Genomic DNA, 17,176 nt, shown 5'->3' on the forward strand with positions numbered 1-17,176 from the left:
CAGGTTTTGACCAGGTAGAAACATGCATGGAATGAAAAAAGATATTGGTGGTTCTGCTCCATCCATTTTTCTATTTTTTCTTTTTTCTAACTGTCTAAAGGCTAAATCGGTGGAGTACTCTTAAGGCAACAAAAAGAAACACTTGTGGGTTTTTTTTCTTTAAGAATGACTTTATGTTCCCCCATAATATTGCATTACAAAGACTGATCATAGTAATACAACGGCTGACCATAGTAATACAACGGCTGATCATAGTAATACAACAAGACAAGCTCAACTGAAAATCAAAAAGCAATAATCAATTAAGAATAACAGCAGTCTGTGTCACTGGTACACACCATGTGACCTGCAGCACTGCTCAAGACTAAATACCTGCACATGATGTTCATGAATATAGCTTGCATTGTTACGATGCTTCTTTAATAATCCAGTGGTAATAATAATTACAAAACAGATTTATAGATGGCAGTGAAATAACTGGAGTTCATTACAGTACAGTTTTTAACTTGGTAAATTTGAAAAGCCTACTGACCACTGAAAGATTAACTGACCTACATTATTTGTATGCACATTTTTAATATGTTTAGAAACGTGAAATAAAGGTTACAGCCTGGGTGAGCTGGCACTGAATATAATACCAGTCAAAGAGTAATGCCAACCTATGAATTAAGTAGAGCCATGTCATGTCACTACTGCTGTTTCCTGTATAAACAGCCGGGCACTCTCAGCACAGCATTACAATCATGTTGTTTTTGTAGAAAGCAGATTTATACACAATGAGTAAACACTGAGAAGTCACAGACTTCCGAGATTTGAAAATATGTGGCGTCATCGTTACAGCAATGTTGCATTTAGATGGTAGAAACTGAAATCGCCACAACAGCCCTGCGTGTTTCCTCTCTGAGCTAATGCGCCGAGAATATAGACGCATCACACGCTTCGAAACAACTTTAACAACAGAAAATTAGTGGCACAAAAAGTGTGGCACACTTAGTGGTGTCAAAACATAATGCACTTGAACTGATTTTAAATTACTCCCTGTAATAAGGTGAAGTGTTTAGCAATTGCTACCCTAATCCTTGAGTGCTGCAATATATACCAGCCTTTTTATTATAATCAAAACATGTCAAAAATAATAACTTACATATTTTCCAAAGGTTTTACTGTTAAAACATAACGCATAAACCATACTGTACTTGAGTTACACTTCTTGTTAATCTATGGACCTTTTTTCTTCTCACACACCTATCATCCAGATAATAGATACACACAAATATAGATGCATATTAGTAAAAACATCACCTCCATTTTATCAGTTTCCCCATTGAGCTGTCACTTGAAAATCATCTGTGTGGCTATAAAATTCTCCCAATGCATGAGGGGAAAAAACCCCTGTCTTTCCTTACTTCATAGTGTAACATTTACGCTTATACACCTTCCCTTCAGCATCCTTTTCTCCTGAGTAACCGGCTACAGGTCTTTCTTGGCCTCTGGCCGCTTCTCCTCTGTCTTGAACTCTGTTTGGTTGGGGATCAGCAGCTGTAGCAGGTCACGCAGGGCTTTTCTGATCTGTGCACCAAACGCATGGGCTGACTGGGGGGGAGACAGAATAAAGAATAAGGAGACTGGGAGATACATTTTTTTTTGTTGCTTCATCCAAAAAGGTTTTATGTCATCTGCTTTCATCAATGTAAATAGTAACAGAGATAAACTTTATAAACTAATAACTTCACAATTGCCAGTTGAGGAGTTAATTCTTTTCAACTTTTTCTATGGAGCATAATATTACTACTTTCATTAGACTCACAGTGTCTGTACATGAGAGCTTGCACGCAATGTTGAAGCTTAAGATGTTCTCTCCCAAAACGGAGTAGGACACCCCATAACCGTCATCAGCCACCTGAAAGAGATAGACAATATTTATACTCATGGCTGCTTAATGAAAATCAGAACCCGGAGCCACTTTCAAAAAGAAGGACCTGCGTTGTTTGTTCAAGAAATATTAAAAAAATTAAAATTGGAACTACAGCTCACGCGGCTGTAGTTCCAATGAGACAACCTGTAGGGGGACCGAAGAGGGAAAAGTTACATAGTATGCCTTTAAAAAACAAATATAAAAATTGTGCTTGTACTTTTACAGTGTCAAGACTGCAAAAAGCATGGAATGGTACTGTTATTTCTCAAAACTCAAACTGTGTACAGCCATTAAAGGGATAGTTTGGATGTTTGGAAGTGAGGTTGTACAGTCAACAGTAGATGGCGGTAGGAACGCCCCCAGTTTGGAGAAGCAGGCAGCAGTCCCGGCACAGAAGCAAAGCAAATTACGGCTGTGGACGGGGCCAGCAGCTAAATGTATTTTTAGCCACTTAAAATAAAATCAATATCAGTTTAAGTGTACGCTATATTCAGAATATTTTCACCGCTTTACCTTGCCGTCAGACAGCCATTTACAACAGGAAATTGAAGCTGTTATATTGCTGTCTTCAAAGCCACCAGACTCCGTTGACAAAATTCAAGTCATTTTACCTGGCAGAACAAGGTAGTTGCTGGTCCACACTGCCTCAGTCTGTTAGTTTGTTTGTTAGTTCCTAACCCTCTAATAACACCAAAGTCACACAATAACACAAACTAAGGGATTCGAGGCTGCGGTAGACCAGCAACCCCTGTGTCCTGCGAGGTAAAATTGTAAAATGTGGCTTTGAAAAAGAGTGGCTTCAGTTAGTAAAATGACACGCTACAATGGCAAAATGGAAGTTTATTTCTGACTTCCAGTTTTGCCATAACTTGAATGGCAAAACTGGCCAGTTGAATGACTTTGTGAATGAAGCACTGACCGGTCCGAAGCCCCCTCCACAGCTGACGTACTCTGGGTGATTGACGAGGTCAAACATCTCCACGTGCATAGGAGACTGACTGGTGGACAGCCGCCACGGCTCAGACTGCACCTGAAATACCCACAAGAAGCCATCACATCAATTTGCTGAAGTTGCTGCTGTATTGGCTCTGCTAAAGAGATAAATACTCATACTGAACCGGACAGACTGATGTTTGACTAAAAATGACAAAGGAAAAAAATGCACCTCTTTCAAGAAAGGAGACTCCACTCCGAGGTATCTGGACATCACATAGAGGCAAAAGAGGTGTCTGTCGATGCCAGCTCCAGTCATAGCCAAGCGGTATAAATGCTGGTGCTTTTCTGCCGCTTCGTGGAACAAACGCCTGCACACATGTGCTGCCTGGGGGAGAATGGCATGAGCAGCATGACTGCTTGGCATAGCACATATTAATGATAGACATTGCATGATTTATGCGAGAGAGAAAAACGCAATAAAACATAATAATTTGCAATGCAGATAGATTTTTTTTAGGAGAACCTTTAGTCATTCTCTTTTGATTTGTATGTTATCCACCAAAACGTTCCTTAAACACTGTACTTTGCAAAAATTATGGAAATGAAGAGACAGTTTCCACGGTCTCACCTCTCCACCCTCCAGCGCCCGGATGAAGGCGCTGCTCTCATTGCTACAGGAGCGAACAGTCTCGGTCCTGCCCTCCCTGAACAGACGGGTCATGGAGGCTTCGTACGTCAAACAGAATCTCCTCTGGTCCTGAAATGCAAAAACAAAAACTGACATGCAACAGATAACATTGACAGTGCCAAATGCAATGTACAAATTGAATGGAGTCTGACGCGCACACAAAGGCATGCTACGTCAGAGGGAGGCTTACCCTGTAGTAGGCCAACTGAAGAGCCATCTGAATGAAGGCATCTGGACTGACTCGACACTTCTTGACCTTTCCTTTGCCAAAGTCTTGGAAGGAAAAAACGTGCAAGTCCACATCGCCAGCCAGGGCCTGGGCCACTGCTAGAGACTGGGAGATCTGCTCCTCACACTGGGACAGACACATCCAGACAGCTAACATTAACAGGACTGAGATACATATAACCATTGCGCTGTGGTTTCAAAAGAATGAGCCATGCTTTCATATTGTTCCAAATAACGACTCAGCTTTTATCACCACGTTAGTCTTGTCCCTGGCGCTGACTGGCTAACCAGTCTTTATGCTAAGCTAGGCTACCCGCACACTGGCTTCACCTTCATATTAAGTATTCAGACATGAGGTTGATATCAATCTTCTTATCTGACTCTTGCCAGGAAAACTAATATTTATATATAAAACATTTCTTTAACAATACAGTGTTTCTCTAGATCCTAAGCAGTCTCGCATGCCAACATTATAATATATCCTTGAAAATGGTATGTCAAAATTCAACATAATGTCAAACATCTGCTTTTTTATGATAATTTAGGCAGCTGTTTTTCTAATTATATAACGTGGGTTTGTCACTATGTCAAATCTCACTTTGAAAGATGAAATTAACAAAATAAGATGTTTGCATGCTACAGTACCTATTTAAAATGATAAAAATCCAAATAAGAGTAATTGTGACCTTATAATTTTAGCATGAGCCTAATGTGAATTATGATGTCTACAATACATGCCTCATTTCAAAACACACTTTTTAATGCATGTATAAAAAGCCAGTATAAGTTGTTGCCGACTAGGGAACCTGTGTTCTTTAGCTAAAGGAGAAAAGGAATAAAGGGAAATGTGTGAATGGATAACTAACTTCTGGAGGGATTTCCCAGTTCAGCTTCTGTGGTCGTGGTAGTGATGAATCCACTTCTCCTTTGCAGTGACCCTCTGCATTGTAACCGAGCTGGAAACAGTCAGTGGACAAGGCGTGCTGGAAACACACAACAATTTTAAGCGATTGCATCTCTGAACCAGATGACAACAGTGTGGAGCCTACTTTTCTTTCAGGTTCCTTACCTGCCATAAGTGTGATACCACCGGTGCATCAGCCCACGAGTGCTCTGCATTGATGCCCATTTTTCCATTCTTGAAGTAAATGATTGTGAAGGACTTGTCAAACCACCTGCATGACAACCAAGATAAAGATTGAACAACAATCAACAACATTACAAACTAGTTAATTTATTACATGTTCACGAGACAATGATCAGTTATGTGGAAAATTACCTGTCATAACATTTCCCATGCAACAAGGATTTGGCGTAGGAATCTAGACTGGCCGGGTCATCTGCCGTCACGCCGTCTTCATCATCATCCAGGGACACAAAGAAGGAGGCTTTCTCTATGCAGTCCAGGGAGCGTTTATTGACCCCACTGCTGAAATACTTCACCCTGGCTTTAGCCCATGGAATTCTGGAAGACATTTCAGAGGAAAATTATGACATTACATTTAGAGCCGAATTTTAGTGGCCGATATTGGCCTATCACAGACGTATCGGTATCTATTGTATCGGAGTATATGTTGGCGATATGAAATCTTTTTCTACAGAACATATAATGCAGAAAACGAGGCTTGGGTTGATTTAGAAATGGTGTCATTGTGTAATTCTTTATTTAAATGGTCAGCAATTGACTGATACTGAACATACAGTACTGATGTTTATTTAGCTATTTATTTTATTTTTATTTAGTCTTTATTTTCTCTGTAGTTATTTCTAGAACTGGATTGTAAAACATTGTATGCATAATGTATACTGTTCAATATTCTTTAATAAAGTTATTTGTTTAAGGAAGCAGCCTTCTGAGTATCTTTGCATAGTCATATTGGTGAAAAATCGGTGCACAAACCACATAGAAAAGGTCTTTTTTAAATTTAGCTAAAAAATTCACTATATCGTGCGCCATATAGATAATCTGTGAATTTTTTTCCCTCTAAAATCAATATCGGTCTCAAAAACTGAGTCGGGCTCTAATTACATTAAGGATGTACTGTCCTTGAGTACTGTCAAACTGACCTGTCTCCAGCGGTCAGGGCCCCCAGTTTGGCCTCTCCTTTGGAAGGAGGTGAAGGGTCATCAAGGATCCTCTGAATTTGGAATTCAATCTCCCTGGGTGACAGGAGTCTGCCTGCCTGGTACACCCTAAGACGAAAGTAGCGACCCCTGTGGTATACCGCTATGTAGTCACTGTCCTGCCAGTGTTGCACGGTGTCTTTGCACGCAAAAGAAAAAAGTAAATATTTAGTGAATTGAGTCAAAGAAACACAAATACATCAGAGATGATGCACTTAATTTAGGAATTTATGTGTGCTTTCTGCTTATGTTTATTCAAAACCTCAGCATTTTGTCTGTCCTACCGGCAAGGGTTGTTCTCACATTCATGTCATTCATCTTCAGCAATGCATTCATTTAATCAGTAGGTGATTTGAGGCAGGATGCCAAATGACCAAAATGCCTGCCATCCCCCTCTCCATCCTCTAGTAACAGAGAGCACCTGGTCTAGTCTAGTCTGCCTGATGTATTGATCCTTTATCTGACTGATGTTTGTGCAAGTTACAATCTATGGCCCCAACCATGGCTCTGAAATATCAGTAGCCTTACTGTGTGTTGATAAATCCATGGCGCTGTCCATGGTACTGAAGTAGCAGACAGATTTGTAATTGCGACTTTCTCTCTGAGTCTCGCCCTTCTTTCAGTTTCGTCGTGGATCTATGATATTTTCGAAACTATACAACTTTTATATAGTTTAGATAAAGCTAAACGGCTATCTTAAGGCCAACTTAAATAGAAGAATGAAGAAACACAGTGCTGAAGGAGGCATGCCTGAGTAAAGGAAAGCAAGGGTGTTTCTTTTTATTGTGGTTTCTAATTTGAAATGATTAATAGGGTGACTATCAAGATATTGGCTCATTAACATAATGAACAAGGAACATTTACTATATATGAGACAGGGATATATCTTCATTTTAAATTCTTAATTATACACAGTAAAAAAATGTTTTCTAAGATCTAAAACTAGGATTGAGCCAGCTGTGTAAAAGTATTAATACTACCTGTTAGTGTTCCAGGGATTCGACAAGTGTCAAACATCCTCTCAAATTGATAGGAACAGCAAGGAACTGCAGACCTCAACAATAACTGAGCAGGATAAAGGATGGGAACAGTGCAAAAAGAGAGTAAAGGAGGGTAAAGGAGAGAAAACAAAAAGGACGATAGAAAACAGTGTTGGGAAGAAATAGAAAGAGAACCAGGGAAGGAAGGAAGGAAGGAAAAGATGAGAAAACGAAATGTGTGGGCAGAAGAAAATAGACATTAGTTGAAGACAGACCCGTTCCAGAAACCCAGACAGACCTGCGATGAGACCAGAAGGCAAGAGGAGACAGATGAGAGATGACAGGATGGCCTGTACAGCAGACATATTATGACTCAGTGAATCACGGCGCCTTTGTGTCTTGAGACCATACACACACATTAACAGTCTTTCACACGATTTTCTATCCCACGCTTAAACTCCAGACAGCTCAGACACATGCAGTTTGTCTCATAATCTCTGAAGCAGCAGTGTGTTAGCATTTCTCACTTGCTGAAGCGACCTGCTAATGTTTAGACAATATCATATCCAGCACTGTGTGAATATTCACGTTGCCACAGCGTGTGTCTATGTGCGTTTGCATGTCAGTCTCTTTACCCGTCTCCTCTCCAGGAATGCGTGTGGTGTTGAATAGCCTCTCACACTGAGCTGAACACAGAGGAATGACAGTGCCTGGTATACGGTTCTGGGAAACGGAGAGGGCGAAGGCAAGGACAGAGGAGAGCAGTGCAGGGATCGTAGAATCAAGTGAAAAGAGTGAGTTTTTTTTTTTTTTTTAAGAGAGAGAAACGAAGGTAGTAAATAAAGAGAAATCAAGCGAGTGAAAGAGAGGTGGAAAAGGTGAGAGATGAGCATGGTATGAGAACATGAGGGAAGTGTCTTAACATAAACATTAAAAAGGAGAGATGCACACGCTACCATACCATAAACAGTCAAGACACACAAACAGCAATGAATGGATGTTACTCACACAGTCACAACACGTACTGATGGCCTCATGTGTTTCTATTGTAATCATTTACCAGTACATAATATTTTCAGATTCCACAAAGAAATTTGTCTCATCATTTTGAGAAATTTGATTAACACATCTTCTGTTGCCATAGCAAAGAGACATAAATAATGAACGCCTCCGTGGGGCAGTTGGGTTGGCTGGTGGGCTAAACTCACAGGTTTAAGCTCTTCTTTGTTGAGTTTGCGGCGGTATAGGAAGAATGCGTGAAGGCTGTTGCCTGCCCTGGCCGCCTGGATGGGTGTGGGTGTCACATACATGAAGTCCTGGGGAGAGAACGCAGGAAGAGACAGGAAGTCAGGAGAAGAATAAACATGGGTGACTATTTTCCAAACATAACAGGCTCGTTCGAGATGAGCCAGGTCTGCGCATAATCGATCACTGGCGATCACCGCCCAATGCATGCCAGTTAGATTTGTGTCCGACTTGATCCCGACTTGCTCTGACGTCATGCACACGTGGGCAACGATAACCTCACGAGATCAAGGCGGCCGCAGGTTTGAGACGCAGGCAGCGCAGTTGCTTTTCACCGACTACAAGACCCAGGCGGACCCAGGGCATGCTGGGAAATGCCTGCCTCTCAACTGATCTAACAGGTGATTGGTTCAGAATCGACTCAACATGATAACGTTTTATATAAACTTTTTATTGATTTTGAATTGGAGGGATTTTAACTGAATTTGTCTGATTTAAAGGCTTATTCTGTACAAACCACATGTTGTGTGGCTGATAGTGACGTTTAGAAGTCAGAGAGACTAAATCTGTTCAGATTACGGATTATCTACAGTCTGTTGTTAATTAAAATCAGCAACAGATCGCATGTAGAGCATTTTGACAGCTACTATGTCATAATAAAAACAACTGGAGACTTGTGTACAAGCGGATATATGGGTCTGATAACATTTTATTAAATCGGACCACAGTGTGTCTGTGACTTCCTGTTCAGCCTGAAGGCTGCTGGAAACGGCTGGAAACTGTCCGACTTGAGAGCGGATTTTTCTCACCGCCCCCGGCTGCTGCCGTCTGCTCTCGTCCACTTTACAGGCGAGGCGCAGTTCATCTCGAACGAGCCTAATGATCCGCCTGGGGTTACAGAATCAAGATCCATGTTCTGCTTGGATAGTTTGGGTCAAGTGTGCATGAGTAGTAATCTTCTCAGTTATTATCGCTATCGTTCTTTTAATCAAAAAACTAAGATTGGAACATGCTTGAGAAAATAGTTGTTTTTGCTAGAAGCAATACCTAAAAACAACATTCACATTCATACTACTGTATGTGTTAAGATGTATAAATATAAACGTGAGCGTTGTTGACAAAGAACATAAATTAATTTGGACTTTTCCAGGATTATTAAAAAAGGTAAAAACCTGTGACAAGTAACACACAATTGTTTTTCTCTCCTTGTGACAAACAAACAACGCCCACATTCCCAGAACGAATTCTTAAATATCTCAAAAGCCATAAAATAGAATAAAGTAACCTTCAAGGCCTGGTACAGTCAACATTTCCACCATCAAACAGAGTTAAACATAACACCACGTTAGACTGGAAATTTCTGAGAATGAAAAGCTTTTCCTACCATGCCAAAATAGTTACTGTTGACCATTATTGGGCCACGTCCACGTAGATAGACATATTCCTCCCACCAGTCACTTACCTGAAAACAAACACACAATAAAATCTTTGAGACAGAGCTAATACTAAAGCCAACTGGCAGTCACTTACATATTCAGACAGGTTAAATAATTTAAACCACAGAACACTAAGATATACATTGTTAATGGAATTTTAAATTTACTTTGGCCTGCTTTGCTTTGAACATTTATGTGATGTTTGAAGTAGCCACACTCAACCAGAGCATTGTGGTCAACCACTTACGTAGTTGGTGGACCAGAGAGCTTTGAGTTTGAGGTACCACTGCAGGCGGTTACCGAGGCTGCTCTCAAACTCTGCCGCCAGCTTGGTCATGTGTTCATACTGTCTATCATCCATCAGCGGACGCACTGATTCCAAGTGCTAAACAGAAGTGATGAGTAAAGAATAAGAATAAGCATCATTCGGCAGAAATAAAATGACCACCAGATTACATAGTCAACTAAATACAGAAACCTAGAAAACGGTTTGTGATGGTATGTGGAAGTCTTCTACCATAACAACTAACTCTGCTGATTTAACAACAAATCTATTTACCATTCTATCTCCTCTCATCTGTCAAATATATCTCAATTCAGAAGGGTGGATACCATGCATTTTTATACATTTCTTAACTAGTTTGCAGCCAAACTGAGACAACAACAAATGTGTTGCAACAAAGGCAGGAAATGTGAGAAAGTGATTCATCTGTTTCCTGGTCAGTAATCAGCGTGTTGTCATTTCCTCTGCTTCATGTGACGTCTCACCCTCTTGACTGTGTCCTTGATGGCAGGCACAGGCAGGTTTGGCAACGAACCCTGGTAGCTGTAGAGCAGAGGCTTTCTGCCAGAGAAGATCCGCACCAGAGCCTGGCATAGAAACAAACACACTCAAAATATGAAAGTGAGGACATACTAGGGCTAATTATTTTTTGGTTTTCTTCAAGTAGTATCATAGAATATCATATATCATAACAATCAGATTAAATTAAGATAAAATTAAAGAGACTGTTCAACCCCAAATAAAAAAATGTTCCTCTTGTCTGTAGTGCTATTTATCAGTCTACATTGTTTTGGTGCCCAGTGTTGGAGATATCAGCCAGATATGACCCGGTTGCTCAAGATAATCACAGACCTGGTTGTGACCAGCTATTTGCTTTCTAACATAGTTCTTCATGAAACTGCTCACAACTCGGTCTGTGAATTGTCTCGAGTAACCAGGTCATGATTTCTGGAAAGAGACATTGCTGATGAGTTTTTCAAATGTATTTTTTTTGCCGCTTTGAGCACCACAAGCCGAGTGCCATCTAGTTCTAATGTATTTGAGAGAAGGAAGACATCTCTATCTCCAACACTGGGCAACTCACACCAAAACAATCTAGTTTGATAAATAGCACTACAGGTAAGAGGAAAAATATGTATTTTGGGGTGAACTGTCCCTTTAAGGTGATTAGATGATTTGTTGTAGATTGACACATTTCCCTTTTATTTATCTCTTTTCTTGCAGCGTAAAACACAAACATTTTATAGTATGGGAGGGTGTAAAAACTGTGTCGCTACTCTTAAAAAAAAAAATAAAAATTGAAACAGTGTACTAATTGTATTTTTAACAACAGCATATAACATACCAAAGATCACAGAACTTGAGGACAGTAAAAGGTATGGTTAGTTACAGTGCCAAGTGGAAAAGGTGTGAGACAACACTGACCACCCAGACTTTGGTGGTGTTGGACATCTTGCCGTGCTTCTCGAACATCCAGCGGTGGTAGGAGAGCAGCTTCTTGAGGCACATGCGCATGGTGAAGATGAGCAAGAGCCATAGCATGGTACTGAAAAGCACTGCTGACACCAACGTCTGGCACTGGGTGCTCATAGACTGGCTGCAAATGGTGAGAGAAGGTGGACAGATTGATAGAGGGGAAAGAGGGAGAAAAGAAAAGAACAGGAAGTGAAACAAATAACAGTAAAATAGAACTAGAGGCAAGATGAACGGGGAACAAGGATTGATGGGAAGAAAAACTACTTTTAAAAGAGCTAGCTGTTTCACAGTGGCAATATCTAGCATGGAAATCTCAAATTAATTTGTTCCTCTTTCCGAATCAGTGCTGTGACCAATATACCTTCACTTAAATGCAAAATCTGTTTTTTTTATGAAAGGAACAGTGGATAGGAGAAAGGAAGAAGAACAGGAGAACATTGTGAAGATGAGGCAAAAAGAAACATAAAAAATATATATTACAAGACAATGAAAAGGAAGAATGGGAAGGGTAAGGCCTATTTAAACCACACTATACATCTATACATACTGTACACCCATCTCTGTGACACAATGTACAATCAGGGAAAGGGAACGTTTAGTGTCTGCAGAGGGTGTCTGGTAAATCAAAAGATTAATCATTAAGTTTAACAATTTTCATGGAGTCACGAGATGCGTTACCTGACTGGCAGGTGCTCCTGTATCTTGGCTATGAGTCCCATGGAGGGGTCGGAGCGTGTGTACATAGTAGCCAGGATTGCTATGACCACAAAAAGCCAGGAGGAAGGACTGGCAGGATATACCCCCGTTATCACGCTGTTCTGTTAGCATGAGACAAGAGAGATTGATTTGAAATCCCATTCTTCCTGTTCACAATCAGTACACTGACAATTGATCAGTAGCAAGATAATTCATTCACGATCACAATAAAGTAATACATGTCGTGTAAATGCTCAAGTCGTAACTGCATTTAGCTCTGTGTCAAACATTAACCCGATTTACACAACAATTCACAGAGAATTTAACTGTTAATTTAAGGCTTTCGCAGCAGGTGCATGTCCGGCTTGTTATGAAATGCTTACACATCAAACATCCCTTTAATTCTCATCCACATTGCTTCTGAAAATTAATGAGTGATGGAAGTGAGGATCAAACAAAGACATGAGGGTACCCACATGCAAACAGTGCATTGTTATGTGTGGCATGAAGTCCACACATAACAGGAAAAAAACTCCCTGAGAGCATGCTCTCGCTTTCTTTGTGTTGGCATTTTAAACTCAGGTGGATTCATGAGGACTATGATTAACTGCTCCACAGATCTCTGCAGTGTATATCGAGACAGCTAGCTAGACTATCTGTCCAATCTGAGTGTTCTGTTTTGCAGAGGCGCCATTGCTCCGTGCGGCACCAAGATGCCCAAGACTATTGTGATTGGTTTAATTAAATGGCAATAAACCAGAGCACGTTTTTCTCCCATCCCGGAATGCTGTGTGGACTCGCCAGACCGCCCTCCGCAGCGCTTTGGAGGAAGGTCTGGCAATGCGAGACTAATGTTTCAATGAATGCAGTGAACGTACAAGTAACTTATAACTGATAAGAATGCCAAATTCAAGTGTATTCTGTTTATCCTTGCAAAGGAGCAAGCTACAAACCTGCAAATTGAGAAGAATGAGCAGAAAATGAACAAAAACTCTAAAACCATTATATGGACAGGCCAACAGAATAGAATTTAGCTCTGACACAGATGCAAGTGCAGACATGAAGAGAGGAAGACAAGCAGTAAGAACAAGGAGGAAGAGGCACATATGTGATTATCATAGACAGTTTTAGGACACAGACAACAGGTGTGACAGCCAGAATGAAGATACCTTGAGTCCAATGATACGCTTCTTCCACGAGCGCACACCAGAGAGGTAGATCTCAGTGAGGGCCTGGTGGGACAGCTGCAGATCAATGCCCTCTCGCGTGACCGTGAACTGGAAGGCCACCGCCTGGTGGGCTTCCGCCATGATGACTGAGCATGATGAGAGAGACAGTTTAACTTTAAATTTAAATAGTCATTTATGCCACATTTCCACTGCATGGTACGGCACGGCCCACCTAACTCGACTCGTTTGTTTTTGGTTTTCCTTAAGCAAAAGTTAGGAGTCAGGAGAGTACCTGGTCCTTCGGTCGAGGTCCCAACCGAGCTGAGCAGATACGAAAAGGTGGAGTTAAAACACTGCAGACCACTGATTGGTCAGAGAGAACTGCCACTACCGTGGCACAGGACATCCTGCACACATTTTTGAATATTCAAGCTACTGTCAAAAGCGACCGCAATTTTTTTTATTCTCTCACCCCAGATTTTAAAAAATAGCAGCCTGCAAAACTATGCCGTACACTACGCTGAACAATTGACAAAGTGTAGACATCGTTGCCGATGAAAGGATCCAGCGGGTCTTGAATTGAAGATGATGTCCATGCGGTGTCGCTATGGCGATCAATTGAGAATCCCACCTACACTGAGGGGGTTCTATCTGCAGGGAAATAAGGCACTAGGACCCCAGGTTACAACCCAGAGAACTGCCTGAAAACTGTCAACAAGAAAATGAACAATGTAAACAGCCAAAAGCGACATTATGCTTTGTGAATTGTATTAAAATTCAACTGACGGGAAAGGTGGTAGCAAGTGCTATGAAGAAACAGCAGAACAGAAGATTTATCAAAAAAAAGATGATGAATTGCACAATTTGCGCATTCATGCCTGGCAAAACACATCCATCTCATGCATTAGCATTTTAAAGAGAAGCTTAAAAAGAGACACATTATTTATGAGTCCTTTCGAATGCAAAGTCAACTTGAAACTTTAATAGGACAGCGCTGACTGGCTGCTGATGTGATTGTGAATATTTGTTTAATGCAACAACTGCTTCTCTTCACAAAGGGAATTGATTTTCCTCCAGAAATAGGCTATGGACAATGCCCTGAGGTTGAGTCACACTGACACTGGACTGCACCCCCATGGAGGCCACGTCTGCTCTAATTGTGTATGTCTAAAAATGACAAACACACGCACAATTCCCTCATCGTCCGCAGGTCCCATTGGGGTTCTGCTCTTTAGCTCCGATCTGGCAGATACAGTCGTGCCTGTTCCAAGGACTAACAGCAGTAGATTTCAGCCCATTTCTTTCAGTGCCAACACACCGGCTCAGTTTAGTGCTGACTGCCCGCACATCGAAGGAGCCACTTTATGGAACACTGGTCCACTGGAATACATGTTAGAGCTTAATCTGCATTGACAGTGTAGTAATCCTAAACATCTCCGCAACTTTGATTCCCAATTCACTCAGAGCTCATGTCTTTACAGCTGTGTTATAAAAATGACTGCCGGACAATGACACAGCTTAACAATGATATTCTTGATAAGGATACAGATATAGTATAATTGAATAGAGTACTTAATAAGGGGAATTGGATATGAATAGTAAAGTCTGTTCAAAGATGTTACAGTTTATAGGTTTTTAAAGGGGCTGTACTCAAAATTCAGCAAACAACTATTTGCTATGTAAAGATATAGTGGAGTAATGACGTCCTGGGCATAAGCAAGTCACACTCTCTCTGGTTGTGTTGTAATCCAAGCTTCTCTGTTCCTTGTTTTCATGTTGCATGAGGCCATGAAATAACGTTTTCCTGAAGCGCTGACACAACCCTGTACCTGCTTGATATAAGGACTTAAGCAATCACATAATTCAAAAACAGACATACTAGAAATATTCTTGAATTTTGAACTCTGAAGTACTATTATATGTTATTTTCGTGTTTGAATTCTCCAATAACACAAAGATCCTGCACATCCCCAAACAACTGACAACCAGTACCAAGGTTATAAGCTGGCTACTGTGGACATGACATCACTATCATATAAAGCAGATTTTATTGTAAAATAAGATACTGTTTAAATCACATACCTGCAAACCGGCGATATTAAAGAACGGCTTGTTTATTGCTAAGGCCACAGGGTCAAAATAAAATGATTTATTAAAAATGTAATAACAATAACTTATAATAATAACTTATTTCACCAGTAAATTCCTGTTAAACGACAAAAACAACCACTGGATGGGAAAAGGGTATTTTACAATAACCTTGAATGCACCACGAGGCTGTTTTTCAGACAACGGCAGCTACAGACTTGTCGGAATCCTCTACAGTGAAATACAGACACACTTTTACACCGTTTAGCTGTCAGCATTTTAACCGTGTTTAATCCAGCTGCTAGCTAACGGTAGGCTAACGTTACCTGCTGCCAAGTGTAGTGATAACTAGCGTCACATGCGGCGATATTTCAGTTGCCTCTAACGTCCGTTTTGGAGCATCAGAGAGAAGTGCAGGCATTTAAGTGGCACCGAAATCCGCGTTGCTTATTCGGTCCGGTAGATACCGGTCGTTAAGGCACCGATGCCGTATTAGCACCATTAGAATCATACCAGATGCTACTTTTAATCAATACGAAGACATGTGTGTTCATACTAGAATGTACTCTTTTTTTACTGGTCACACAGTTTGTAATTTGATTTTAAATGTTTACACACTGGCTCCGTGTTACAGTAATGGTTGTCCCTAGGTAGGGCATTTCTTGTTTTTCCTAAAACATGCCTTATTACTTAAGGTGACTTTCAACCCTTCACTGTTCAGCCCTTCACTGTGGAGCTTCCTAGATATGAATCTCTAGCTAAATAACTATCATCTTTTAAATCACGTCATCAAACTTCATGATCTGCTGGGCTTTAATCTGGTTTACTGAAAAACGTCTTATATTGTTTGAAAACTATTCATAAATAAAGTTATTCTCCTTCAGTGGAGGAATGCAGTCTATAAACGTAACGTTACATACTGAGTGGATTCTCATGTTGAGAAGTAACATTAAAGCCAATGTAAGCCATTTCCTTATGTATTGTCAGTGTTTTATGAGACAGGGCTGGGAACAGTTGGTCACCTTTCAATGTTTAACAAGCAAAAAACCTCTGACTGCCATAAACTGGCTACTATGTAAACTCTATGGAGAAACATTAGTTAACCCATGCACTGAATGTGCCATTGACTATATGAGGCATGTGGTAGGACACAAATTTAAATTATTTGCTGAGCAACGTTAACATTCAAGATGACCCTCTAGCCCTTTCAGCCAAGAGCAGACAGGAATTGGGGGGGGGAATGTCATTATAGCTAGCTAACACTACCGGAACCTTACATCTTAGTAAAGAAATAACGCTAAGCAAGGTCCTGTTTACAAAGTAAAATGTGATTTACCAGTAGTACCAGTATTATTAATCAGCTTTACGTATTTAGTCATCAACGTATTGTTATTAATATTAACGTATTATTGTTATTATATCGGAAAGCTCCACACTGTTAGCTTTTATGCTACAAATATGGAAAGCCAGTTGATGCACGTTAACGCTAGCTGACGTTTTAACTAGCTAGCTAACAGCTAGCCGAGCGTCCAGCCTATTATGTAGTGAGCTAACGTTAGGTACTAACAGATGCTGATGGAGCTTCTTAACGTTCATGGAAAGATGCGACTGTGTGTGTCTTCACTGCGACGCACTACAACATTGTCATAACCCTGTTAACATACCTGTTGTTGTTTACGAAATTTCCAGGATCCAGATTAGCAGGAAAACGAGTGTTAACTTCTGACGACGACCAATTGCCCGGCGTCTTTTGCTGTGGCCTCGGCCCTCTCCACTGAACTGTACTACAGATGCTGCGCTATCCTGGATGGAGCTGATGCTGCCTTCAGCGACTGTCGGAAATGTCGCAATCGCGCAGTGAGTTGTGTCAATGCCTGAGCTGTTACGTTTAAGGGGCGGAGAGAAGCCTATG

At 40.8% G+C, this 17,176-nt stretch overlaps 1 protein-coding gene across 3 annotated transcripts; it reads right to left on the reverse strand.

Annotated features, from left to right (window-relative positions):
* Positions 1 to 149: 149 nt before the first annotated feature.
* On the reverse strand, positions 150 to 17,120 carry LOC116061178 (carnitine O-palmitoyltransferase 1, liver isoform-like). Of its 3 annotated transcripts, none has more exons than XM_035997197.1 (19): positions 16,935 to 17,120; positions 13,177 to 13,325; positions 11,990 to 12,129; positions 11,261 to 11,432; positions 10,321 to 10,422; positions 9,800 to 9,937; positions 9,501 to 9,578; positions 8,080 to 8,187; positions 7,507 to 7,594; positions 5,835 to 6,030; positions 5,047 to 5,232; positions 4,837 to 4,942; positions 4,634 to 4,750; positions 3,730 to 3,894; positions 3,480 to 3,608; positions 3,081 to 3,236; positions 2,835 to 2,945; positions 1,808 to 1,900; positions 150 to 1,593 (listed from the first exon to the last, which is right to left on the reverse strand). In XM_035997197.1, exons 2-19 carry the CDS (start codon positions 13,315 to 13,317, stop codon positions 1,471 to 1,473), a joined length of 2,349 nt encoding a protein of 782 aa, XP_035853090.1. In that variant the 5' UTR covers positions 13,318 to 13,325; positions 16,935 to 17,120; the 3' UTR covers positions 150 to 1,470. The 3 variants fall into 3 exon arrangements, with proteins under 3 accessions (XP_035853090.1, XP_031171001.1, XP_031171000.1); XM_031315141.2 differs by lacking the exon at positions 7,507 to 7,594 and adding an exon at positions 6,872 to 6,956 and having other exon boundaries at positions 13,177 to 13,322; positions 16,929 to 17,113; XM_031315140.2 differs by having other exon boundaries at positions 13,177 to 13,322; positions 16,929 to 17,113.
* Positions 17,121 to 17,176: the final 56 nt, after the last annotated feature.

This window comes from Sander lucioperca, chromosome 22 (assembly GCF_008315115.2).
Source record: "Sander lucioperca isolate FBNREF2018 chromosome 22, SLUC_FBN_1.2, whole genome shotgun sequence".
Taxonomy (NCBI): domain Eukaryota; kingdom Metazoa; phylum Chordata; class Actinopteri; order Perciformes; family Percidae; genus Sander; species Sander lucioperca.